Source organism: Brienomyrus brachyistius, chromosome 3 (genome assembly GCF_023856365.1).
Source record: "Brienomyrus brachyistius isolate T26 chromosome 3, BBRACH_0.4, whole genome shotgun sequence".
Taxonomy (NCBI): Eukaryota; Metazoa; Chordata; class Actinopteri; order Osteoglossiformes; family Mormyridae; genus Brienomyrus; species Brienomyrus brachyistius.
The window spans coordinates 13,167,972-13,194,883 of record NC_064535.1 but is presented as its reverse complement, the minus strand read 5'-3'; the positions used below and the strand labels follow the sequence as shown (position 1 = coordinate 13,194,883).

The 26,912-nt window shown below is 47.8% G+C and overlaps 2 protein-coding genes across 3 annotated transcripts; both read left to right on the top strand.

Moving 5' to 3' along the window:
- Nucleotides 1-467: 467 nt before the first annotated feature.
- Nucleotides 468-6,414, top strand: cutc (cutC copper transporter homolog (E. coli)). Of its 2 annotated transcripts, none has more exons than XM_049007062.1 (9): nucleotides 468-701; nucleotides 1,390-1,460; nucleotides 2,475-2,534; nucleotides 2,777-2,986; nucleotides 3,253-3,288; nucleotides 3,672-3,805; nucleotides 4,626-4,653; nucleotides 4,841-4,946; nucleotides 5,085-6,414. In XM_049007062.1, exons 2-9 carry the CDS (start codon nucleotides 1,391-1,393, stop codon nucleotides 5,194-5,196), a joined length of 756 nt encoding a protein of 251 aa, XP_048863019.1. In that variant the 5' UTR covers nucleotides 468-701; nucleotide 1,390; the 3' UTR covers nucleotides 5,197-6,414. The 2 variants fall into 2 exon arrangements, with proteins under 2 accessions (XP_048863019.1, XP_048863018.1); XM_049007061.1 differs by lacking the exon at nucleotides 468-701 and adding an exon at nucleotides 771-1,149.
- A 5,725-nt stretch (nucleotides 6,415-12,139) lies between these two features.
- Nucleotides 12,140-26,033, top strand: abcc2 (ATP-binding cassette, sub-family C (CFTR/MRP), member 2). The gene is made up of 32 exons (XM_049007056.1): nucleotides 12,140-12,441; nucleotides 13,323-13,496; nucleotides 13,589-13,735; nucleotides 13,881-14,021; nucleotides 14,552-14,674; nucleotides 14,825-14,880; nucleotides 14,975-15,197; nucleotides 15,700-15,887; nucleotides 15,963-16,140; nucleotides 16,238-16,492; nucleotides 16,728-16,793; nucleotides 17,465-17,602; nucleotides 17,692-17,838; nucleotides 18,654-18,738; nucleotides 18,847-18,913; nucleotides 19,424-19,550; nucleotides 19,768-19,944; nucleotides 20,071-20,238; nucleotides 20,578-20,752; nucleotides 20,880-21,012; nucleotides 21,120-21,222; nucleotides 21,381-21,600; nucleotides 21,964-22,118; nucleotides 22,238-22,393; nucleotides 22,943-23,142; nucleotides 23,226-23,352; nucleotides 23,525-23,626; nucleotides 23,727-23,870; nucleotides 23,989-24,147; nucleotides 24,261-24,427; nucleotides 24,662-24,856; nucleotides 25,524-26,033. Exons 1-32 carry the CDS (start codon nucleotides 12,400-12,402, stop codon nucleotides 25,651-25,653), a joined length of 4,668 nt encoding a protein of 1,555 aa, XP_048863013.1. The 5' UTR covers nucleotides 12,140-12,399; the 3' UTR covers nucleotides 25,654-26,033.
- The last annotated feature ends 879 nt before the right edge of the window (nucleotides 26,034-26,912 follow it).

The window sequence follows — 26,912 nt, the reverse complement described above, 5'->3', positions numbered from 1 at the left end:
GCTTTTGAAACTAGGACTCTACCCTTTAATGACAGGTCCCTCAATAGCCACTGATTCAGATTTTTTTTTTGTTTTTTGAATGACAGGATTAAAGTTTAAGGAACTTCTATATTTTTCTTTAGTCATAGTATCTCCTAAATAATCAATACCTGCCTTAACTGGGATGTTACAACAATAAGATTCAGAACAGTCTTTGATAGCGGTAAGTTCGCATTTAGTCAAATTCAAAGATACTCCAGAAGCTTTGGAAAATGAATGTATCGCTCTAGGAATTTGCTTCTCATCCTGTAAAAAATAGTAGTATCATCAGCTAATTGAGTTATAATTAATTCTCTGCCAAATACCGAGACACCTTTTAAAGTACTAGCAACGGACAGACCTTTTCGACCTGGGACCGAACGGCCAGCAACATGGCGGCTTTCCGAGTGCGCGCGCATGCGCGGAACCTATCGTGCAGCCGGCACGCATCGGGCACCACAGCCGCCTCACTTCCGACTGCTACGTCACTAGCAATCGCCGACTGTTACATTTTCACTTTAGTATTGTGCTATACATTTTAACACTCAAATGACGTTGTTGTGCTGTGTGAGAAAATGAGAAATTAAACCGAGTTTAAAAACACTGAACAAGACAAGCACGGCCCTTCACCCCTCAGTTTCGTGGCGCCAGAGCGCGTCTGGACGATTGTCTGTGAGCTGCAGGTGGGTGAGACTCATCATGCCCAGCTGTCCGGCGTGCAGGTCGAAAGGGAAGCTGAGTGGAGATCTCCATTATAAACATCACATTCACCTCGTCGCAGTGGGCAAAACCCTGCTATAAACGCCGGAATACTTAGACTGATATTCACTGCTCCACACAGTACCAGTCGATGACAAATTGTCATCAATAAAATTTATGCACTTTTAAATCTAATTTGTGTTGAGGATAAAAGTTTCCAAAAACGACATGAACTGATTCTTGCACAGTACAAATCAGAATAGTATGATTGCATGCATGTTTTGTGTGTAGCTGCTATCGGGCGCAAGAAAACCCGGAACTAATAAGAGAAGTTGAAGTTTCCTCAGCAAACGGCGAACTGCGGTAGCAGTTGGCTCGAGATCATGTCAGTGAGGTTAAAGGTTATTAAATATAAGACAAGAAAGTTCCCAGGTAATCCATTAAGGCACTTTCTATATTTCTTGGCATTTTAAAAGTACTGAAGTAATCTAAAGCTGTCGTGATTAACAGCGCAGTGTTTCTTGGTGAGGTTGTCAAGTCTGAGTGGGATCTGCGTGCATGTCCATACCAAGCGTTGTCTAACGGGGAATAGCCGGAATGGTCCGGTTAGCTTGGCACATGTGCGTCCTTAAGGCGTCTTTTCTCATGCATGCTCTGCTCTTTCTCGTCCAGGATGTCGGACGGGTTTCTGATGGAAGTGTGTGTGGATTCGGTTGAATCTGCCATTAACGCAGAGAGGGGAGGTATGGTCATTTCTCGTACTTGCAGGCAGAACTACTTAGAGCATTTCGACACTGCTAATGCCCTTGGATTCTTGTTTTTAAGCCAAAGGCACTTTTGTGTTCTACACATAATTTAAAGCGGCATCTACAACATACACACTTTTATAGTTGTTTCATTAATGTTTTATCCAAAGTCACCTATAGCTTTTGACCATTTATAAAACTAAACATTTCACTGGCGCCATTCAGGGGGACTAACCCTCGACAATTTTTCGGACTTAAGCTGACAGTTTCTCAAGCTCATCGTTGATCTATTAAACCCGTGTTTCTCCCCCTTTCCCTGCAGCACTGTGTGTTTGTACAATGAGCATGGATGAGAATAAAGTGCACAGATAAAGCTTTAGCTTCTTAGGTCCCAAGCTCAACTCAGTTATTTGGTGGTCAGAGTGGCGATTAACAGGTCATTTTTTCAAGAGAAGGATTTGTGCAATATGTTAAAATTATTTGTCTTTTTACTGTAATATTAAGAAACTGAACAGCCATATTTCATTGTTCTGCCATTTGGAACGGGGTGTTTCTCAATATGTGTACTTGACCATACTTGTCTTCTCGTGAACCCATTTTACGTCATTTTCCAGTGCCAAAGAGCAGTTCTAATAGTAAGAGCAAAAGTACGGAGGACAGTAAATAATTCCCAGATGTAATTTTTGCCTCACACCAAATACCATGGATGCATTGTTTCCATCCTCACCAAACAAGAACAATCCCATTTTTCATTGTGCCCCCAGTTCATTCTTGGGAGGAAAGTTAGCAAGACCGCTCTTGTCATGACCACAAGTACGATCTTTGTGTTCTTGTTGTTAAGAAACACCCATGGTGAGTGGAATATGCTGGTCTTCCCTATCCAGTGAGGATAGCTTTGATTGGACGGTGAATCTCCACACTGTCCAAAGAGGACAGCTGTGAATGGATGGTGAATGTCCACAATGTTCGGTGAGGACAGCAGTGATTTATCTGTGAATGTCCTGTCTGCAGGTGCAGGTCGTCTTGAACTTTGTTCCAGTCTGCTGGAGGGAGGAATCACCCCCAGCATCGGTGAGCTGTTCACCGGAGTGTGCTTGCAAATGGACATGCAATTAGCATTTACATTTAGTTAGTATTAAAAGTAACACACAAGTGTAGATGTATATCTTAGCATAATGTACATTATGTAGTATCTATAATATGTTCACGATGAATATATATGTTTGTGTTGGATAAGCTGATATGTCACTCTCTTCCTCACTTTAGAGAGCTAATGTGTGTTTATTGGTTCTGCCCTGATATCCAAATTCCAGGCCTTTTGCGAGTGGTGAAGCAGTTTGTTCACATCCCTGTCTACTCTATGATCCGGCCCCGTGGGGGCGACTTCCTGTACTCAGACCGAGAGGTGGAGGTGATGAAGGTGGACATTGAACTGATGAAGAGCCAAGGGGCAGATGGCTTGGTGCTCGGTGCACTGACAGAGGACGGACGCATTGATACAGAGCTGTGTGTGGAGCTGCTGTGTAAGTCACAGGGGTCAGGCTGGCGTCAGGCTGGCATCAGGGGTCACCTGGGTACTGCATCATGAGCGGGCAAGTAGCCGCAGTTACTCTTTTGTGTGAAGCTTGTACCGTTTCTCTGAAGGTGTTTGTAAATGTAAACATCACTGACCTGAGGAATTGAGCTTTGCTGTTTCACGTTCCTCATCCAGTCTAGGAGTCTTTATTTTTCAGTGAAGTACCATCTTATGGTGTGTTGGAGTGATTAACCCAGCTGTTCCTTTTTCCAGCGGTCTGTCGCCCGCTACCGGTCACTTTCCACAGGGGTAAATACCAGTTCTTTACCTTCTTACTGCAGATAATTGCCACAGTGTGGGTTCACTTTTGTAGTCGTAGTAGTTTTACGTGCACAAAAATGTTCTGAGGGCAGAAGGAAAAATTGGTTATCTGAACCAATCAGAATTTAGAGGAGGTGCATCCAAGCAGCTGGAGCACATCTGATTGCTTGGTTTTGCCTCTTCTAGTTGCTTGGATCCAATCTGTGACCCAGTCATTTTTCCTTCTGCCCTCAGAATGTTTTTGTGGAACTAACACTCCCATGAGCCACTTGTGCATACGTCAATATTGTCAGAATATTCTCATCTAGAAAAAAATGTACCCCTGGACAGAGAGAAACTGATCTCAGATCTGTCCAAACTGTGCCCTCCAGCTTTTGACATGGTCCGTGACCCTGTGGTGGCCCTGGAGACCCTCATCTCGCTGGGCTTCGAGCGAGTGCTGACAAGCGGGTGTGACATCTCTGCTCTTGAGGGGCTTCCCCTTATCAAGCGGATGGTGGAGCAGGTGATGGGGGCGTGGTCTGCTTGGGGGGGGGGGGGGGGGAGGAGATTTGTGACCTGCCCCCCTAATGGCACTTTTTCATTGTAAATTATGACTTGTACCTGTGCTAGCAGGGCCAAAAGCATCACTGAAACCAGCTGGCTGTGTCGCCACCATCCAATTGAAATGCTCGGAGGTCGCGGTGATCTCTGTCATTATGCATGGCTTATCTGAAGGAAAAAAAGGGGATATTGTATACATTATTCATTATTAGTAATATTGTACATCGTGATACATTCCTGAAAACTCTGAACTTGAAAATTTAAAACTAAAAAATTTTAAAAACTGTTCTGAAACTTGTCTCTTTTGGCGGTATGGGTCAGGTACGGTCTGGTTACTGTATGCCAGTGGAAAATCGCAAGAAGCGGTTAGCTTGTGACTTTGGTTAGCATGCGCGAGCGTGTGTATCCAGTAGAGCAGTGTTTCTCAACCCAGTCTTCAGGGATCTCTAGATATTAGAGAGATATTATTTGTGCTCCTGGTGCCTAACATACCTGTACCAGGTATTTGGTGTTCTTGATTGGCTGGGAGGGACTGGGTTGAGAAACTGGAGCAGGAAATGCAGCTTTGACAGTATGTCCTGTCATTCAACTTCTGAGGTTAACTTGAACACGGTGTTAATGAAATAATCAAAACATAGTTAATCATTGATCGCACCTACACTCGTTGTAATCCCAGTCTGGGTCTCTTCGCATTTGTTGTGAGGACGGCCACCACTCTGCCAGATGGACATAAGCCAGATGGACAGATGTTTAACTAGCGTTCATTGTTCTTGCATTGACAGGCTAAGGGCAGAATAGCCATCATGCCCGGTGAGTACAGCCTATGCATTCTATGCACGTTACTCCAACACAACACAGATGCCATGTTAAGAATGAAACAGCTGGTCGTTTCCTTTGATACACAGCCATTTGCAGAAACTGCTTGTTTTCTAGATCTGGACATACCTTAGACATAATGTGTAGATGGATCTGCTAATCCTCTGTGTGCTTGTGCTAGGAGGTGGTGTCAGTGAGCGGAATCTGCAGAGGATTCTGGAAGGTTCTGGGGCCCAGGAGTTCCACTGCTCTGCACGATGCAACAGGGATTCAAACATGAAGTTCAGGTGATCCGTTCAGCTGTGGCTGACCTGGCTTGATTGCGGTTGTTTTTGTGTGTGTGATGCTTTTTGTGTGTGCTGTGCTTTGTGGTAGATCCTGTGGGTTCATCAGCTCCCCCCCCCCCCCCCCCCCCCCCCCCGTAGGAACCCCCACGTGTCCATGGGCGCCTCGCTCTCTGCTCCAGAGTACGGTCTGAAGGTGGCCGACGTTGCTAAAGTGCGAGCTCTGAACGCCATTGCCAAGAACACCCTGTAGGATCCCAGCATCCCAGAGTGTCATCTGGGGCAGCGTAAAATGGCGTCTTTCTTGCCAGCGTGCAATGATCTGGATCGCTGTACGCCTGAGCCCTGTGCAAACGCGGTGTTTCAAGAGTCTGGGCAGACTACAAACAACCATCGCAATCAGCATTACTGTGTTTACCTGATGACCACACTTTGGTGGATGTCAACGTTGGTTAAAAATCATGGCGTTCCTGCTGAATTTAATCCCGACGACTGAAGTGATTGACTGCCAGAGGCTGTGACTTAATGTGATCGTTGCATTTTAGACTGTAGAGGCCCACTAACCTGTTTAGGAAACGCTTGGGGGGTCATTTCAGACCCTACGCTTCCAGAAACAGGGGGCTTGATGCTCAGAGCCCTGTCATTGCACCATGCTTGATCAGGTGAGCTCCTGTGGACGGCCCATATGCCGTTTCCGGTTTGTTTTCAGTGATCATGTCACACTCTGCCTGTTCGAGAAGTGCAAGGTCCTAGTTGTCTTTTTACAGCTTTTCATCTGTCATCCTCCACAGTGTGTTCAGTCTCCTTCCGGTTCATATTTTGCCATTTGCTGAAAATGGTACCACTTTGTTTTCCTGAGATTTTTTTTTGTCATCTTGATTTGTAGACCATTAAAAAATGTAGACTGTGACTTCTGAGGTGTGGTATTCAATTTCATGGTGTTATTGAAGCAGAACCTGTTGCCATTATCTGATGATTTTAATATACTTTTAATGCAGGATTTGCAGATTTGACAAAGACTGAATTATGCTTCTCCATACATTTTTGCTGCTGCTTTCTCTGCTTGGCTCTTTCTGGATCTTTTGTGCTTCTGTGGCATTGTCCTGGTGGATGGGTCTATTTTGTTTATGTCATCCTCTTTATTCCCCTCATCCTGCTCCTCCTTCCCTCTGCCTTTCGTTCCTGACAGGAGCTTATGGTGCCCATCATCTTATTAGTGTGCAGTGCCCTCCGTTCACGTTCCCAATATCTACCATGATGTATGTAGAAATGTGATGTTATCGGGCTGGTAGCAATTATTAACCAGATACGCAGCCACTAGGTAGAGGGTGAGGCACATAAGGCTGGACTTTGGGACTCTGGATGACAGAATAAAGCTTCCTCTACCATGTGGGTGTCATCCATGCTGCACACATTTTGGTGCTTGTTATATGGCTTCCATTGGTCAAACTCAATAAAGCTTTTGCTCCTCTTTTTGATGTATGTTGGTCATTTGGGTTGACTCTAAGTTATTACGGGTTACATGCTGCACGTCGAGCCGTCTGTTAATCCCTCGTGGGTCAGTGGTGCCGGATCTGTCGTCACTGCGGTGCTCATTCACTTCACTGTTCCTTACTCTGGGTCATTGTATCGGGTTGGGTCTCCCTTGCTTTCACCTCCTGTAAACACCCTGAAGCCCCTGTCCCAGCTGACACACCCACAACTTAACAGTTCCCTCACTACTTCTGTTGTTCCCCTTCAGCTTCATTAAGCCAGTGTTAGCTCCTGTCCCAAACACAGCGCCTTTTCCTTCCTCCCATCCCTGTCCCAGCTCCTGTGATTTATAGCTCTCTACTACATCCTGCTCACCTTGCTGGCAGACTAGGGGGGCTGTACGCAGGCCGTGTGCCAGGGAGCCATGTGACGGGGGACAGTGCAGGCAGCTCAAGGTGGTGGCCCTCTGTCCCCTGTGTTACATTCTTCTGTGGGGTAGCATCCAAATAATTACACACTTGTTTTGTTAAGTGATGTAATGTGTATGATGTTGTTAGCAAAACATTACCACTGTAATGTACTTGTATAATCGTGAGTATGACTCGGCTGTTATCTCATTTAGTTGAAGACACAGCCAAACCAGACTTTGACCTTATGCACTGGGCTGTGGCATTATGCTGACTAATTTGCAGTGGGTATAGAGAAGAATCATCTTGTGTCAAAAACAATCACATTTATTCACTTTACAGCCTGAAATGAAAACACAAAACAACTGAATTTGTCTTGCTTTATTTACTCAGTTAAACTGCTAGTTTATCATTCGCTTGAATATTAACACCAGTCCTGTAAAAGAAAACATATCTGAAATTGATAAGTGATCTGTCTGGATCCTGCTGTCCCTCCGAATTAGATGGAAGAGTGAGGGGGAAACTGGTCAGAGAGGCTGCCAAGAGGCCAATGGCAACTCTGAAGATGTTACAGGACTTTATGGCAAAGAATGGTCATTATGCGCATGTGGTGACCATACTACAGGTGCTCCACAAATTTGGCTTGTATGGGAGTGTTGCAAAGAAAGCCGCTCCTCAAGAAAGGCCACGTTAAGTCTCGTTGAAGACCTCAAGACCTTGAAGATTCTGAGGCCAAATGGAAAGAGGCACTATGGTCAGACGAGACCAAAACTGAACTTTTTGGCCTTAATGCCAAACAGTACATCTGGTAGAAATCCAATACAGCTCACCAGAGCTACAGAGCTGCCCTCTGCCAGAAAGTTGATGTTTCACCTTTGAAGATGACGATGACCTGAAGCACACTACCAAATTTACCATACAGAGTCAGAAGGAGAAAAAGGTGAATGTCTTTGCGTGGCCTAGTCAGAACCCGGACCCAATCGAAAATCTGCGGAATGACTCAAAGATGGCACCCCACCAGGGGGCACAATCTGAGCTTGACCAGTTCTGTGAGGATGATTGGGCATATTCTGCTCCGTCTAGGTGTGCTAAGTTGGTAGAGAAGTATCTGCAAAGACTCAATGGTATAATTAAAGCAAAAGGGGCTCCACAAAGAGGGGTTGGCTGATCCTTTATCAATCTCTGTTTTTCATTTTCATTATTTTTTCAGGACTGATGCAGATTTTTTCTTTCTCTTGTCACTTAGGAACCCAGTTACTTCTGAAGTGCAAATCATGAACAAATACTGTATAGTGGCTACTTGAGATAAAAGATGCGTCGTGATTCATTAATGAAGAATAAACACGAGATCAATGTTTGACATGTTATTCATTACTTTTCCCTTCAGTATTTCACAAAGGCGTTTACAGAATTAACAGATACAGTGGGGGAAATAAGTGTTGAATGTGTCAACATTTTTTTCACTAAATATATTTTCAATGAGGAAATTTTCACCAGACTTTGGTATTAACTCAGCATAAAAATCCATAAATAAAGTTATGTGTAAGAAAGTGGAATGACACCGGTGATTGACTTGGCAATTCTAACAGCTTGATTTTCTTTCTCTGAAACCAACTGAGAGTTTCCTTAGCTGTATGTTTGGGATCGTTGTCCTGCTGGACGGTCCATCCACATCTCATCCTCATCATCGTGGTGGATGGCAGCAGATTAATTTCATGAATCTCTCGGCACATGGCCCCATTCATTGTTCCTTCGATTATATGAACTCCAGTACCATGAGATGACAAACAGCCTCATACCATGGTGCATCCACCCCCAAACATCACTGCTGGTATCATATTATTTTGGGTGATGCACATTGCCATTTCTCCTCCAAACGTGGTGTGCAGTATGACAGCCAAAAAGTTCAATTTTGGTCTTGTCTGACCAGACAACATTCTCCCAGTACTGTGTAGGCTGGTACAAACGTTGTGTAGCAAGCTTTAAATGAGCTTCAGCATGCCTTTTCTTCAGTAATGGAGTCTTGCAGCGTGAGTGCACACAGAAGCCATGCTCATGGAGAGCATGTTTTCTATGTAACAAGTGTACCTGCTATCTCCAAGTCTTTCTGGAGCTCTTTCTTTAGTGGTCCTTGGCCCTTGGGTTGCTCTTCTGACTCCCTGGTCATGCATCTTGTGAGGATCTCCTGTGCCTGGCTGCTTGATGGTGGAATGATGTTCCTTCCACTTGCGGGTAATGGCCCTAATTGTGCTTACTGGAAGATTCAGAAGTTTTGAAATACATCTGTAACCAGTTCCATTGATATGTTCTACAACAATCGGGTTGCGAAGGTCTTGGCTCAGATATAAATTCGCACAGATATGAGGTAAAATTACTCTCTAGCTAGTTACGGATTTCAGCTGGTTTCTTGCCTTCCCTTGCCTTGGTGTACTGCTTTTTCTTTAGTGTGCTCAATACTTTTTTCCTCTGTCGTTCCACTTTATTACACATAACTTTGAGGGGAGGGGAGGCATATTGGGTCTGTTATGTCTTAGGCCTTATGCAAGAAGGGATTGTTTTGAACACTGTGTGTCCTTGTGTCACGGTAGCCTGCACGTGGTTAGTTCTGCAGACCCTGAAGACCTTGGAGAGACGGGCAGCAGTGAAGGGGGGAGAAACCACCTGCAGGAAGGGACTCGAAGCTGCCCCAAATGGTGCACAAAGAGTTGTAATTATAAAGTATTCACAGTAGGCCATACGCAATATGTTATGCGGCAGTACAAATGTATAAGTAGTTATCACGTTAATCATATTGTGGCACCAGGAGGGGCGCATATCCCAGCATGCCCTGTGTGCAATTGTAAGTAGCCCTTGTAGTTCTTGTTGTTCTTAATATTAATGGTTACATTTTTCTATTCTCGCACATGTGTTTGTCCATGTCTTGTGTGTACCCGATCTGATCCCCGCGTGTATTCAACGTGTGTAAATCTCCCACCGTGGATGCATGTTATAGTTCAGCATCTGAGAGCCTTGTGTTTTCCATCTGTGTATTTAGTTCAGTGCTCATTAGGTAACTGTTGTAGTCCTTTTAAGTACTGATAATAAAGAGCATGTTTTCCTCGGCAAACAGGTCTCCTTGTCTATCTGCTCCTGCGATGCCTCGGTCCATCCAGCGCCACAATATGTTAGCTATGTATTTACAGTGAATCAATATCTATATTCATATCTCAAGTAGGAGCCTAGCAGTTGAGACGTGTTTTGGAAAATTGAGCAAAATAGGTCGATGTACCCTGCTACCAAGGTGAACCAATAGAGCAGGAGCATTGTGTTTGTTATACGTTTGAGCTCGGTTTGTTGGTGTTTTGTGACCAATCAGGACTTAGAAGTCCTTATAGGGAATTGGGAGTTATGATTTTGGTGCCAGAATGTGACAGGAGCGCTTTGCTGGGTTGCTGGAATAAAAGAAAAAAAATTTCTTTTTATTGTAAGTGGCTTAACTAGAGAGGTCGATGTATATATTTTTTCCACACCAATGTCTGGTGAAAATTTCATGGGAATAGCCTCATTGGAAATATATTTGCTGAAAAAAACATTGATGCATTCAGTACTTGTTTCCCCCGAATATAGCAATTGCTTGAGGTAAAAAAATTATTCATTAATGATGAACATACATGAAATCATGTAAGTAAGACCTGGTTTGTGGTTAATTAATACATATGTAATAGAATTATACTGCATTATTTGTGCCCTCTCAAATAAAGTGTTACTGCATTGAGTAAAGAAAGCTGGACAAATTCAGATCTTTTGTGTTTTCATTTCAGGCTGTAAAGCAACGAAACCTGATTTTTTTGACAGGGGGTAATGCTTACAATACCCACTGTATACTGATGTCTTGATTAAATCTGGTTTAACAATGTGGAGGTATATTGTGATTTAATGCCATTGTTCTGTTATTGATCACTGGGTGGGGCATTCGCTTAGTGTTTTGTGCTGAAGCGTTACACCATCAGGTTCAGGGGCTCAAATTTTGCCTGATTTAATATTTTCTAAGTGTCCTCTACTTTCCTTAGCAGTTTAAAAACGTGGTTTTTGGTAGGGCTGCACAGTATCACATCATGATTATTTGAAATATCTGTGCTTAATATGTGTAAAACAAAAAAGGAGATGAAATTTACTCAAAATAAACTATATACCCAAACAGATCTTGTTGTCTACCTACAGAATGTGTCAAATAAGTTGATTATAAAAAAGGGCCATAAAAATGTGTCCGGATGCCAGCTTTTTGGTACAATACAGACGTTTACGCTCATAATTTCATAAGCAGATTAGTAGTGCTGCTAAAATGAGAGGCATATTGTGACCCCAAAAGTTAGTAATCTGTATAAATTTGGCGTATCCTCATGTTTAATAAACATTTCGTACTTTAAACTGCAAAGACTACCGCCAGACCACTAACATCTTTTTACCCTGTTTAATCAGAATATCTCCTCTTCCCCGAATTGAATAAACATAAGGATACGCTGAAGGTATGCAGATTACTAACCTTCGGGGTGCAGACATATCGCGATTATATTGTGATGTGATATCGTGCAGCCCTAGTGTTTGGTGTCTCTCAGTTAGGCTTGGTAATTGTTTCTGTGAGTTCATAGCCTGTGATGGTGTGGCATCCCCTACCCTGAGTTCCCAAGATAGGCTTACAGGCTCACTCTCAATCTCTGCTGAGGGGCCACAGAAAATGGGATGGGTGTAACGAGTTCTTTCATCTTAATAATTTAGTGATGCTAGTTAGTAGTCTGTGGAGCGGGTGATATTGGTGTGATGTCATTTCTGAAGGGATGCTGGTGGTCAGTGTTTCCCTGTAGTTCATAGCAGGAAATGATGTTGATGCTGAACCAGTCCTTGGCTTCTGTTGCTGCTTTGAACACCGGAGGATGTGGCAGATGAGCAAAGAGAGACAGGAACTGAAGGTCTATCTGCTGGTCTCCAGTACAGCACTGAAACGTGCTCCCAGTCCTCAGGAGTGGGTTTCCTGTGCCCGGCTCTCTGTGACTGCACCTGGCTGAGTGACACACAGACAGACAGACAGACAGACAGACAGACAGACAGACGTTAGGGCTTTACGCTGAAGTCTGCTTTGTCCCCAACCTCCTGTCCTTTCCTGGTTTTCCTTTAGAAAGATTCTGCATTTTCCTCTGCTTTTCTCTAATATTCCTGCTTTTGTATGATTTACGCTAATAATCGGCTAATAAACTACAAACACGAAAGGGGTCCCAAAGTTTGCTGCTATATAAAGTTTGCTGCTTCCCCGACCTCCTCATACGTGGGATTCTCTCCCTCTCTCCCTCCCTCTCTCCCTCCTTCTCTCACTCGCTGTCTCCTGCTGGACTTTAGACTGGTGCTGTTAAAAGAGGTATAAACAGGGTGGTAGCAGTGGAGCCGAGTGGGGGACATGCTGCGTCATCGTGATACTGGCGAACGGAAGGAGCTCGTCATGACATTATGCCGTTAATCGTGACTGAAGAGACCTCCGCTATAAGGCAGCGTGGCCCCTTCGGCTCCTGATCGCCCCCCTTCTGGACTCCTGGCCCGGCCTCCCCATGTCGGCAGTGCTGGATCGCTACTGTGGCTCTGTGTTCTGGGTGAGCCTTTTCCTCCGGTGAAAGCTGACATGTTATATTGTAACTGATGGGTAACATTTAATCAGATTGGTCTTTTAGAAGGGCCATCAACTATGTATTAAATGATTTTCCCTGCCCTGATCGACATGAACTACTTGTCTCAAAAACAAGGACGGTGTTAGTCGGAATTATGTTTGTTATAATTATATACCAGATACGAGATTTTTATTTGCCATTTGTGCATAAAACCAACATTCCAGGCACATTGGAATTCTTATGTCTGTATATAATTATGATTGCTTTGTTTTCCACAGAGGAATTCCTAGTATCTAGCGAGGACAAAACATTGATACCTGTGTTAATAAACTTAGAAACTCTATATAGTGTATAGCTTACAATATAAACAGCTTTATAATTCTGTATATGATGTCGCATGTATGTTGTAGTGGACATATGATGTGTTCTGTGTGTCCTCGCACAGCTAAGCATACATGTTATGTGTGTATTCTGTGTCCTTCAGAATTTATGCTATTAAAAGTGACATATCTAACTGCAGTGAGTCAGGGGCAACAGGTCGGCAGGTCATCATCCTGGCTGGGTGATGATATCTTCCGGAATGGGCTCCGTCAGTCGCTTTTATAAGGGTTTCAATGTGTCTGTAGGCTCTCACTCATTTGACCAATGTGTGGAATATCACCTGTAGTTGAAAACCTGCTTGCATTTGCATAAATGTTATACAGGTTGTACTATCCCATTACGATATGTAGCGCAGTTAAGTTTAATGAATGATTGGACATTCGATGCTGCCAGAGTAGATCTGCCTGTGTTTTTATTCACTAAATGGGCTCTCTGGGAGGGGGTGTGTCCCTGCATGCCCTCAGCTGTCCCTGGCTCTTCTGCAGAACTCCTCCTTCCTGGAGCGCCCAGACCCGGACTTGCCTGTGTGTTTGGAGCAGACTGTCCTGGTCTGGCTCCCCCTGGGTTTCCTGTGGCTCAGTGCCCCCTGGCACCTCGCCAGGCTCTTCAGAGGAGCCGCCCCCTCACCGGGCTTTTCTTGGCTCTACATCTGCAAGCAGGTACCGGTACCCGAATCGAGGTGTCTGATTATAGCGAGCTTACGCAGGGTCTGCTCACCTTTCTGCCCCATTCTACTCTGCTGGCTCCACAGGGTCTGGTTGCCCTCTTGTTCCTGACGGCTGTTGCTGGCCTCGCTGTCACTCTGGGGGAGGATTATGGGCCTTTGAGTGACAGAGAGAGTGAGGGGCTCCGGTCCCCCGTGTTCTACACCAACCCCGTCCTGTTTGCCACCTCATGGGTAAGATGAAGCTGATCTATGTTGTACTATTTTCTATGTGTTAACTGCATTAGTAGGAGGTTTGCAGCTGCCCCTCTGCAGTGCCCACCCACTATGCAACCCCCCCGTGAGGCTCTAACTCTCCGCTGCCTCCCCACCCCCCCAGTTACTGGTGCTGCTGTCTCAGGAGGGGGTGCGCAGGACAGCCGATGCCGTTGACTCAGGGGCGCTCTTCCTCTTCTGGGTCCTGCTGGTGCTCTCCGGAGTCTTCCCCTTCCAGACGCTTCTACGCCAAGCGCTAGCACAGGTGTGGGGCCCCCAGGCGACTGTCCCTGAAGCAGGGGGGCCACCCTCAATGCTGATATTAGCGGCTTTCCACACGCACCTTCACTTCACTTGTCTTTTCTTTCATGATTCTTCTCACCCCCAAGGCTGAGAAGGTCAGCATCGAACCATTCTCACTCCCCTCTCACTCCTCTTTCCTCCCCTTTCACTCCTCTTCCTCCCCTTTCACTCCTCTTCCCTCTCCTCTCCCCTTCTTACTCTCCTCTCACTCTTCTTTCCTCCCCTCTCACTCCTGTTCCCTCTCCTCTCCCATTCTCCCTCTTCTCTCACTCCTCATCCCCATCTTCTCACTACTATTCACTCTCTACTCTTGTTCCTATTCCCTCTCCCTCTTATTTTTCCTGTTCTCTCTCTCCTCACTCCTCTCCCTTCCGCACTCCTATTCTTTATCTCCCCTCTTGGTCTCTCTTCTCCCCTCTCACTCCCATTCTCTCCTCCCTTCTCTTTCCTCTCGCTTCTGTTCTCCATCCACGTTCCCTTGTGTCACCTCAGGGCGGGGTACCGGACCTGCCACGCTTCTGCCTGTTCTATGTGTCCTATGGTCTGCAACTGGTGGCGCTCGTGTTGTCTGCCCTCCCAGACGTTCCACAGACACCCACTGGCATGGAGAAGAAGGTCAGCTTCCGGCTTTAAGGCTGCTGCCTGGTAGCCTCACAGCCCACTGGACATAGACAGATGTCTGCCACAGGGAGGGCAAGCAGGCACATCCCAGTGTGACTTTAGGTGAATGTTCAGCTCACCGCGTTCTACCGGCTTGTCCCTCAGAGCCCCGAGGCCTCCGCTTCTTTCCTGAGCCGAATCACGTTTCACTGGTTTAACAGGTGAGGCTCTGACTGGGTCCCGGTTGCCGCGGTGGGGGGCGGCTTACGGTGCCGTCTGCATTTGACGCCCCCCTGTCCTCTCCTCTCTGTGCAGCATGGTGGTGACGGGCTTCAAACGACCGCTGGTGCAGGATGACCTGTGGGAGCTCAGCGAGAAAGCTTCCACTCAGAGCATCTGCCGAACGTTCGAAGCGCATATGCAGCAGCAGCTGCACAGAGCGAGGGCCACTCTGCGCATGCGGCAGGGGAAAGCGCTCAGGAAAAGGGCTCAGGGAAGCGGCATGGCCAATGGCGTGAGCCAGGATGTGCTGGTCATGGTGGGTACCTGCTTAGGCATGTTCATAAGCTATTTTACATTCACCTGCACCACACTCAGTGCTCCTGCAGGGGGAGATATAGCAGCTAACTGCCACGCGGGAGTTTTATTTACACAAAAATGTTTTAGAGGCATAACGAAAAATGATTGGTTCAGCGAGTTAACCAATCAGATTGTAGAGGAGGTGGGCCCAAGCAACTACTGGAGGCGGGACTAAGACATCTGATTGGATGATCCCGCCTCCTCTCATTGCTTGGGCTCGCCTCCTCTACAATCTGATTGATTTTCTCTCTGAACCAGTCATTTTTCTTTCTGCCCTGAGAGCAGTTTTGTGTAAATAAAACTCACATGAGCTGTATGCTCATGCAAACAGATCATTAGTTAGGGTTATAAAGTGGTTGGATTGACACAGTTACCGCCTTGGTTCCTTATCAACTGCACCCAACCCCTATGGACCTGTTCCCCTCTGCAAGGGACCCTCAGTGCTTCTCTGTGATCCACAGGAGGAGAAGGGTCCAGATACGAGCAAAGGCAAAGAGAAAACCGGCCGAGACAGCGTGGATGACAAGGACTACCCTCGCTCATGGCTCTTGCTGTCCCTGGCCAAAACTTTCTGGAGGGTCCTCATCGAATCAGCTGCATTCAAGCTGCTCCAGGATCTGCTGTCCTTCCTGAGCCCCCAGCTGCTGAAGTGAGTGCCCCCGCCCGACCCCTACCCCAGGGCCGGGCTCCACCCCCCCCTTAACGTGTCTGTGGGTCCCTGCAGGCTGATGATCTCCTTCAGTCAGGACTCCTTGATCTACACGTGGTGGGGCTATCTCTACGCAGTGCTGCTGGTGCTGGTTGCCATGCTGCAGTCACTCTTTCTGCAGCAGTACTTCCAGCGCTGCTTCCTGCTCGGCATGCAAGTGCGCACCGCCATCATGGCTGCTGTCTACAGGAAGGTACCACCCCATCCCCCCATGAGCACCCCCATGCACCGTCCCTTCACATGAACTCTTTCCAGTGTATGTTACCTTGCCTCACATGGTGTGTCCTCAGGCCCTGGTGGTGTCTAATGACACACGGAAGGAGTCCACCGTGGGGGAGACCGTCAACCTGATGTCGGCCGATGCTCAGCGCTTCAACGAAGTCACCAACTTCATCCACCTGCTGTGGTCGTGCCCGCTGCAGATCGCCCTGTCCATCACCTTCCTCTGGCTGGAGCTGGGGCCCGCCGTACTGGCCGGCCTGGCCGTCATGGTGCTCATGGTGCCCATCAATGGCTTCCTGGCCACCAAGAGCCGTGGCTTCCAGGTGCTGTCCACCTCTGGGCCCTTCCTGCTCCCAGAGTTAGTCCAGAGCTCACTGTCATGCTGAGCTCTTTGTTCTGGAGTCACAGTCTGAACAGTGTAACTGTGAAATGGGACAGTCATGCAGCACAGTCAGAGAGCACAATCAGATGGCACAATTAGGCAGCACAGTCAGAGAGCACACGCACAGTGCAGCCCCATTATTATTATTACCATATAATCAGTGAGATTCTTTCCAGGTGGAGAATATGAAGTTCAAGGACAAGCGCCTAAAAATTATGAATGAAATCCTGAATGGCATTAAGGTAATGGTGTCACTACAGCTTGCATGGGTTATTAGTTATGGGTGACTTAAAGGGATCGATACTGCATTAAAAAATCAATACAAAAACATAAAGAAGCAAGGAGAGGGGGTGGGATGTGAGGGGACCTAAACAGACGCTTTACTGCTCTGGGCCTTGGGACAGCTCTCTGGATTAACACACAAACTTCATTGTGCCCTGACTCTGTCCTGTCACCACTCACTCCTGTCCTGACTTTGTCCTGTCTTTGCTGACTCTGTGCCTTGACTCTGCCCCGTCTCACTCACTCTGTGCCCTGATCCTGTCCTGTCTCTGCTGACTCTGTGCCCAGACTATGTCCTGTTTCTACTGACTTTGTGTCTGAACTGCATCCTGTCTTCCCTGATACTGTGCTCTGATTGCGTTCTGTCTCCGCTCACTCCATGCTATGACTCTGTCCGGTCTCTGCTGACTCCATGCCCTGACTCTGTCCGGTCTCTGCTGACTCCATGCTTTGACTCTGTCCGGTCTCTGTTGACTCCATGCTATGACTCTGTCCAGTCTCTGCTGACTCCATGCTATGACTCTGTCCGGTCTCTGCTGACTCCATGCCCTGACTCTGTCCGGTCCCTGCTGACTCCATGCCCTGACTCTGTCTGTCTCTGCTGAGTCTGTGTTCTGTCTTTTTAATTCAGGTTCTCAAGCTGTATGCTTGGGAGGCATCATTCCAGGCCCAGATCCAGGGCATCAGGAACCAGGAGCTGTCTGTTCTGAAGAAGTTCTCGTACCTATCCTCCGTCTCAGTGTTCATATTTGCATGTGCTCCTGCGCTGGTAAGGCCCCTCTGCTATTACTAACCGGCTGTGGCCTGGATCATTCAGCTGACATATGATTTAACCCCTGCCTCCCTGGATTGGCTCAGGTATCACTGGCTACGTTCGCAGTGTTTGTGTCGGTCAGCCCTGACAATGTTCTGGATGCCCAGAAAGCCTTCACAGCCATCTCTCTGTTCAACATCCTGCGCTTCCCCCTGGCCATGCTGCCTTCGCTCATCTCAGCCATGGTGCAGGTATGGTATCGTTATGGCAGGCGAGCACCTATACAGGCAGGCAAGCACCTAAATAGGGAGGGAGTCAGGCACCTAAAAAGGCAGGAAGGCACCTATACAGACAGGAACCTACAGTAAACAGGGAGGGAGACAGGCACCTAAACAGGCAGGCAGGCGCACAGACAGACAGGCACCTAAACAGGCAGTCAGGCACACAGACAGACAGGCACCTAAACGGGCAGGCAGGCGCCTCAACAGGCAGGCAGGCGCACAGACAGACAGGCACCTAAACAGGCAGCCAGGCACACAGACAGACAGGCACCTAAACAGGCAGTCAGGCACACAGACAGACAGGCACCTAAACGGGCAGGCAGGCGCCTCAACAGGCAGGCAGGCGCACAGACAGACAGGCACCTAAACAGGCAGCCAGGCACACAGACAGACAGGCACTTAAACAGGCAGCCAGGCACACAGACAGACAGGCACCTAAACGGGCAGGCAGGCGCCTCAACAGGCAGGCAGGCGCACAGACAGACAGGCACCTAAACAGGCAGCCAGGCACACAGACAGACAAGCACCTAAACAGGCAGCCAGGCACACAGACACACGGGCACCTAAATGGGCAGGCAGGCGCCTCAAAAGGCAGGCAAGCGTACAGACAGACAGGCACCTAAATAGGCAGCCAGGCACACAGACAGACAGGCACCTAAACAGGCAGCCAGGTGCACAGACATACAGGCACCTAAACAGGCAGGCTCACAGACAGGCAGGCAATTGCACAGGCAGGCAGGCAGGCAGGCACCTAGCTCTCCTTACAGCTGCATGCTTGATTCCAGGCAGCAGTGTCCAACAGGCGCCTGGAGAAGTTCCTGGGGGGAGACGACCTGGACTCCAGTGCGATACACCATGACAACAGCTTCAGTAGGTCCCCGCACGCTTTTCTCTGCTGGGGTCTCTGATTGGTGACTTTATGTCTGTCGCTGTTCCCCGGCACCTCCCCCAATCACGACTGTCCCTGGTGTCCCTCAGAAAGCGCTGTGAGTGTGTGTGGAGCCACGATGACCTGGGAGAAGGACACCCAGCCCATTCTGAGCGAGTGAGAGCTCTCCCTAATGCACCCTCCACACTCGCATTTAGCAGTTTACTTTGAGATGCTGTATGATATTGACTGCATCTGTCCCGAGTGGCTCTTCGGGGTTGCAGGTTCTTTCATTGTTCCTCATGTTTGGCGAAAATGACCAATGTGACCCCTGCTTATTCTCACCGTAAAAAAATTAATAAATAATAATAATTTAAAAAAATAATAATATAAATACTACTACTACTACTAACAACAATAATAATAATTCACACAGGCTGGCTAACTCGTCCTGTCACTGCTCATTTATTTATTAATGAAACCCTAATTACTCTGCTCAATTACACCAAGCTACACTGTAAGAGTGAACCATGTGTTTCCATTAATAAAATGTATTGGAGAAAATGGGGGCCAGTGCTACCTCTCTGACAGTAGTAGCTGTCTGTAAGGCTGTTCTGACTCTCTGTGTTATCCTGCTAACCTCCCGTGTCAGATGGTATCGGATGCTTAAGCCCCTGCGTGTTACAGTGTGTCTCTGGACATTCTGCCCGGTCGCTTGGTGGCTGTGGTTGGTGCTGTGGGTGCTGGCAAGTCATCGCTGGTGTCGGCCATCCTGGGAGAGATGCATGCCATCAAGGGTCACATCAATATCCTGGTACAGTGATTAGTCCCACACGCACGCTGTTCTACACAGGGCACCAGCACAATTGCTTATTTACTGGGTAAATGTTACCCAGAACCCATATGCAGCTCATGTCAGATTGTCAGGTTCTCCGTTTACAATCTGCTGAGTTTTCTGCAGCAGCAGTGCAGATGCTCAGAAGCTCCCAGTTTTCCTCTGCACCTGAGGGCACCCCAACCTCTTCTTTTAGGGCTCCCTGGCCTACGTGCCCCAGCAGGCCTGGATCCAAAACGCCACACTTAAGGACAACATTTTGTTCGGATCCCAAATGGAAGACAAGCGCTACCAGAAGGTGCTGGAAGCTTGTGCTCTGGGACCTGACCTGGAGCTTCTGCCTGGTAGAGACATGACTGAGATAGGAGAGAAGGTGAGAGGGTCAGGGCTACGGAGGAGGAGGGACTGGCTGTTTGGGGTTTGACTCATATGGTGTGAAGTCTCAGGAGGTTGTTAACCACCCTGCCTAGTGACACAATGACCGATGGTATCTTACCAGGGCATTAATCTGAGCGGTGGCCAAAAGCAAAGGGTAAGTCTGGCCAGAGCGGCCTACAGCCAGGCTGACGTCTACCTGCTGGACGACCCCCTGTCTGCTGTGGATGCCCACGTGGGGAAGCACCTCTTCGAGAAGGTGGTAGGACCACGAGGTCTGCTGAAGGACAAGGTCAGTGCTGCAAAGCCCCTGTATCCTCCTGTAACGCTGTCTAATGTAATGTACAAACTGGTTCACTAGCATTCAATGGTTAGTCTTCTGTCTACAGGGACATTTAAGTGGCTCTTAAAATAATCCTTTCAAGTCAGGAAACCAACATAAAAACACGACACCTGCAGTTAATCTGCTAATACGCGTGTCATCCTGCATTTACAGTTGATGTCCCTCTTGTTTCTGTAATGACCGCACACATCTTACACCTCACACATAGCACTCGGGGTGGCAGCTGTGAACACAGAGCTCATGGCTGTCCACGCAGGAGGTCGCCCTCAGTGAGGTTTCTCTCTGCAGACCCGCATCCTGGTGACACACGGCATTGGCTTCCTGCCCTACGTGGATGAGATAGTGGTTCTGGTGGACGGCAGGGTTTCTGAGGTGGGGTCCTACCAAAGCCTGCAGGCCAGCGGGGGGGCTTTCTCCGAGTTCCTGAACACCTATGCCAAGGAGAGCAACAGTAGTCAGCAGGGTGCGTCCACCTTGACCTCACACTTGGTTTTCTTTGCCTGCAATGTGCACTTCGTAGGTTTCTTTTTAGCTTTGTGGAATTTAACTTACACAAAAATGGGGTAACATGTGGTCTGCCGTTTGGACAGATGCTGACCCAGGCACGCCTGTGGACACGCTGCCGGAGTCCCTGGACACAGAGGCAGACTGTCCGGCGGAGGACGTGGTCTCCGTGACACTGAAGAGAGAGTGCAGCATGCGGCGGAGCCAGCAGCACGGCAGGTGACTTGGCTACGGGCATTGGCATGGCTCAGGTGGCGTGGCATGGCTCAGAGGGCATGGGGTCCTCATAGCTGACTGGGGTGCCCGCTTTCTGCCTGTCCCGACAGCGTCAAGATCAGGACCCGCAACTCAGTGAAGGAGCATCAGAAGCTGCCGGAAGCCAGAGCAGGCCAACGGCTTATAGAGAATGAGGCCATGGAGACAGGCCAGGTAGGGTTAGAGTACAGACTGAGGGCCAGCAAGAGGCCGGGCAGGAGACAGAGGCACTGGGGGATGCAGGGGGCAGGCGTAGTGTGGGGGTAGGGTTAAGGATCGGCTCATTGTGGCTGAGACTTCACCTCTGAGGAGGACACCCTTGCTGCCTCCAGGTGAAGTTCTCCATCTACCTGCTGTACCTGCGTTCCGTGGGCTGGTGCTACTCCACTCTGGTGCTGCTGGCCTTCTTCATGCAGAATCTGGCCTTTATTGGTCAGAATCTGTGGCTCAGTGACTGGACCAATGACGCCGTGAAGTATTACAATGCCACCTACCCGGCTTCTGTCCGAGACATGAGAGTGGGCGTCTTTGGGGCCCTTGGTGTGACACAAGGTAAGACTTCGGGAAATACCTCCATGGTCCATCAGAACACCGTCTCCTATACTGTACATGCTAGCTTGGTATAGGATTCCAGTGACCCTAGAGCTTGTCACCGGAGATACAGGGCACAAGGGGACTCAATGGATGGGTGTCCAGTCCATTGTAGGGCACACGGGGCCATTAAAAACACCAGATATTTTTGTACTGTTTGAACAGGGGGGTGGGGACTTGAACCCATAACCAAATGTGAAGCCACAGGTGTCCCCACTGCTCCACGCTAAGAAGAACATCACAGCCTGATATATAACAAAGCAGACACTTCATTTTTGCATGATGGTGCATTTCCACACACATTGGTGCTGTCCTGTCCAACAGGTTTGCTGCTCTTTGTGGGGACCCTGTTGATGGCTAACGGCTGCATCTCCGCCTCACGCATCCTGCACAGCCGCTTGCTGACCAACGTGCTGCGACTGCCCATGGCCTTTTTCGACACCACACCCTCGGGCCGGATTGTTAACCGCTTTGCCAAGGTCTGTGATCCCATCTAAACATACCAGAGAAAAATTTGACTGACTTGAACTAGCTCTGACTTGTGTTTGAGGCACAGACCCTCCTTGTGTCATTGTTTGTCATGGTATTGTCCCTGCAGGACATTTTCACAGTGGACGAGGCAATCCCCATGTCTTTCCGATCATGGCTGCTGTGTCTGATGGGGGTGATCGGCACCCTATTGGTCATCTGCGTTGCCACGCCCATCTTCATCGCAGTAATTGTCCCATTGGCTGTGATCTACTACTTTGTGCAAGTAAGAAATGGCCTCTGTGTGCCTGTAGCGTGTGACATCCATGATAAGTCACATGACAGGAGAATGCCGGGACACCAACTGGCAGCCCAAAACACTACCCAGTGATAACCAATGCTAACAAAGCCCCACTCTTTGGTATGACAGAATGTGTTTTGATGTGATTTAAGAAGCAGGGAGATCCTACTTTTTCAGGTGAGATGACATTCTTGAAACCCCTGGCAAAAGCATCCTTCTGTCACCATGGTCTCCCTCACATGGGTGGGACTCCAACACAAAGTCATATCTATGTATTGTACTTAAGTCTCAGACAAACAAAGAAATTCAATTTGACCTTAAAACACCACAATGCAGACTGCCCCCCCCCCCATTAAGGGTACATTTTCCTAGTTAGCATTGTGGCTAGCCTTTCTTGCTAAGCCTCTCCTGAAAATTCTGGCACTGGGCAGTTACAACCTGAGACTGTTGCACTGGGAATGATCACTTTTTTCCTTTAAATTTATATAGAAAATTGTGCCTGTCAACGTTCTCTGTTTGTGCTCTGCCCCTCAGAAGCTCTATGTCGCCACCTCTAGACAGCTGAGGCGCTTAGACTCCGTGTCCCGATCGCCCATCTATTCTCATTTCGGAGAGACGGTGGCGGGTCTGTCCGTTATCCGGGCCTATGGCCACCAGGAGCGCTTCCTCAGGCACAACAGGCGCACCATCGATGAGAACCACAAGAGCGTGTACGCCTGGATCGTCTCCAACAGGTGTGCCAGCCAGCCTCTGCTCCTCACTTGCTGGTTGTGTGGGGCTCTCTGGTATACAGGTGTCTGTCTGCTTTACGTTCCAGGTGGTTGGCCATCCGCCTGGAGTCCTTGGGCAACTTGGTGGTGTTTTTCTCAGCACTCTTTGTGGTGATATCCCGAGACAGCTTGGACAGTGGCTTGGTGGGACTATCCATCTCCTACGCACTCAATGTAAGGCAGCAGTTGTGTCATTTAATTAGGATCTCTTTGGGCCTGTGACCAGTGATAATCTTGTGGCATAAAGACAGCATGCAAAATTTAGAGGACTCATGAGTCTTGGAGTAGTGACTCGAGACTCAAATCAGTCTGATCCGGCTTGCCTGTACATCTCCTGTAACTGCAGGTTACACAGACACTGAACTGGCTGGTGAGGATGACTTCCGAGCTGGAAACGAACATAGTGGCCGTGGAGCGAGTGAGCGAGTACACGCAGATCGAGAACGAGGTGGGGCTCCCGGGGCTTGGGGCTCTCAACCATTATCCATCACTCCGGTCAGTGGACCTCCACATGGCTTACCATCCTGCTTCTGCTGCTGCTTCTCTAGGCACCATGGGTCACAGACATCCACCCCTCAGACTCGTGGCCCGAACCTGGGAGGATCTACATTGAAGACTATAAAGTAAGGTACCGGCCGGAGCTGGATCTGGTTTTACAAGGGATCACGTGTGACATCAGCGGCAATGAAAAGGTACGGGCGTGTGAAGTGTATCGCATGTGGAGTGCGTGGCTATCAGGGTGCGGACATGGGAACACATGAGAACAGAGACATCAGCCTGTGACGGGGACACTTTACCTCTGGGTCTCAGATCGGCATTGTGGGCAGAACCGGAGCGGGGAAGTCCAGCCTCACAAACTGCCTGTTCCGTCTCATCGAGGCCGCAGATGGCCGCATTCTCATCGACGGTGTGGACATCGCTAAGCTGGGCCTGCATGACCTCAGGGGAAGACTCACCATCATCCCTCAGGTAAGAGACACACTCACACGTGCGCACTCACACGTGCACACACATTTGCCTGTATGTTGTACCAGGGGTGCATTTCCAGCATCGCTGCACATGCTGTGTTTGGTGCACCACAGGACCCGGTGCTTTTCTCCGGGACGCTCAGGATGAACCTGGATCCCTTTGAGAGGTTCAGCGATGAGGCAATTTGGCAGGTACTGGAGCTGTCCCATCTGAAAGAGTTTGTGGCGGGGCTACCGAACAGACTGAACCATGAGATCACAGAAGGAGGGGAAAACCTCAGGTATGGAGTTGTGTGATTGCGGATCTCCAAAGACTATTCCAATGCCAATGTGGCTGCAATCAAAAAACTAAAAATGCCAAAAGTGTTGTATTTAGTTTGGATACTTATGATTAAGGTTATTGTTATGGTTGGATACTTGTGGTTAATTGTTGGGATTAGGGTTATTCCCAGAGAAATGAATGGACGGTCCCCACAACAATATTAATACTGACGTGTGTGTGTGTGTCCGTCCAGCGTGGGCCAGAGACAGCTCCTGTGCCTGGCGAGAGCCCTGCTCAGAAAGTCTCGCATCTTGATTCTGGATGAGGCTACAGCTGCCGTGGACCTTGAAACAGACACCCTCATCCAGGCCACCATCCGGCAGGAGTTCTCCCATTGCACGGTGCTCACCATTGCTCACCGCCTGCACACCATCATGGACAGCTCAAGGTGAGACGGACCTGTACACCAGATCTAACGTAGTCATCCAAACTCTTTGGCCTCTATTAACAAGCTCCACTTCCATCCTCTGTTCACATAGGTAGTAGGTTCTCACTATAGATGTAGTGCCATCTGGTGGCAGAATTTTGTAGTTGCAATAAATTGATTCTCAGGTTGACACCTGCAGGACCTGTGACGATATCATGGACCCTAGAGCCAAGAGACGTATAACTAGAGTTAGTCTGAAGGAAAGACTGTACCAGGGGCTCAGAGGTCAGAGTTAGCCATCGTCCTCTAGCATTAGCAGAGGGATGGCTGTTTGCTGACCTCTCATGAATAAATGAGGGCGTTAGTGAGTATTCGGGGATGAACCCTAGGCTAAGCTCTATTTGGTGACTGACTAGGTGTATACATCTATATCCAGAGGAAGTATCTGCAGGCTGGAGCAAATATCATATGACCAGGTCAAATTCATGACAGTTCAGTGATTACAGACATCAGCAAGCTGTGGCCAGACCAAGGAAGCAGGACTAGAGGGTAAAAGGATGCAGACGAACATGAGAAGCAGCTGAAGGGCCCTTGGAGGGCCGCGGCAGACGTAGGGCCCTTGGAGGGCCGCGGCACATGGCTGGTTGTTGTACCTCATTAAAACATGATGCTCTCTGTAACTCTGCAGGGTGATGGTGCTGGATGCTGGGAGAATAGTGGAGTTTGACACCCCCGATGCCCTCCTCCACAAGAAAGGGCATTTCTACAGCATGGCAAAGGATGCCGGGATCAGAACAGGGATCAGTACAGCCTTGTAAGAGCTGGCTGAGCGCAGCTGGTCGCGAAGACAGACCCACGATGGGCAAAATTTGTACAGTTTCTCCAAAAAAAAACCCCTTTGGCTGTGTTTGGTAGAAATTCCTCCAGATTTCTTAAGATTTTTGTGGAAGTAGCTTTTTGACACTGACATTTGTACCTGTGTCCAGATTAATAATCTGTTTTGTAAGACTAAAAAGAACTTTTAAAACTTTTATCTGACTTTAATATAGTCACTTTTTGAGTTTTTGACGATGGATCTCAGGGGTTAATGAAAAACATGTGTTTGTTGCTTTAATTTTTAATTTTCTTACCCAACATCAGGTATGAGCTGTGCCTCATTGTATAAATAAAAAATAAAAACTCCCATTAAAAGTGTAAATGCTGCAGTCCCCACCTGCTTGCAGTCTTCTACGAGGAACTTGATGGAAGATGGACAAGTTAAATTTGATATGCTGCCATTGTTACATTTACAAGTTTATTGGACTATTTTGTTTCACCATAAGCAGCAGACATGCATCAGAGAGGCTGCTGCACAGCATGACTCAAACTAATATGGTCTTTGTGTCAAAGCTCGCAACTTCAACTAAACATCATATACAAAGCATTAATGTATTTGATACTTATTCAGGTTACAAAATATATTTTTTCAAAATCAGACGCTATGCCAATGGGTAACTACTGCTGGCAGCCTGATCCTATAAACAGTGTTTATTTGGGCATATAAATGACTCAAGTATCCAAACTAACCCATTTGTTCTGCCTTCATACGGTACTGCACAATTCCAATATGACACCGATTTATTCCTGTTAAGCAGCTGAATTTTGACTTATCTTGGATGTGTAAGACGCACAAACGTCTGCTGTATGGAGACCAGTGCTAATGCTCTTTTAGATTGCGTTGCAGAACAAAGGCATGCATTGTTTATCGTTCGATTAATTTATTTTAAACTGTGAAAAGAAGCGTATGGTACAAAAACGTGTGCAACCAGCAAATGTGACATATGATAACTGGATAAATATTTTTGTACTCCTGTCCAACATCTAGGCATGCAGTATTCATTTAAACCTACGCAAGTATGACCACCTGTGAAATATCAAGTGGATTAGCATTATGGTACAGAGGGCTTCATTTTTCAACAGTATTTTAAAGATAAATAAATAAAGTCGATTTTCTATATAATACCTATACCATATACACATCTGCACGCTGTCCCGTAAGGATTAAAAACTACAACGGCACGTGTCACCCTCCGCTTTT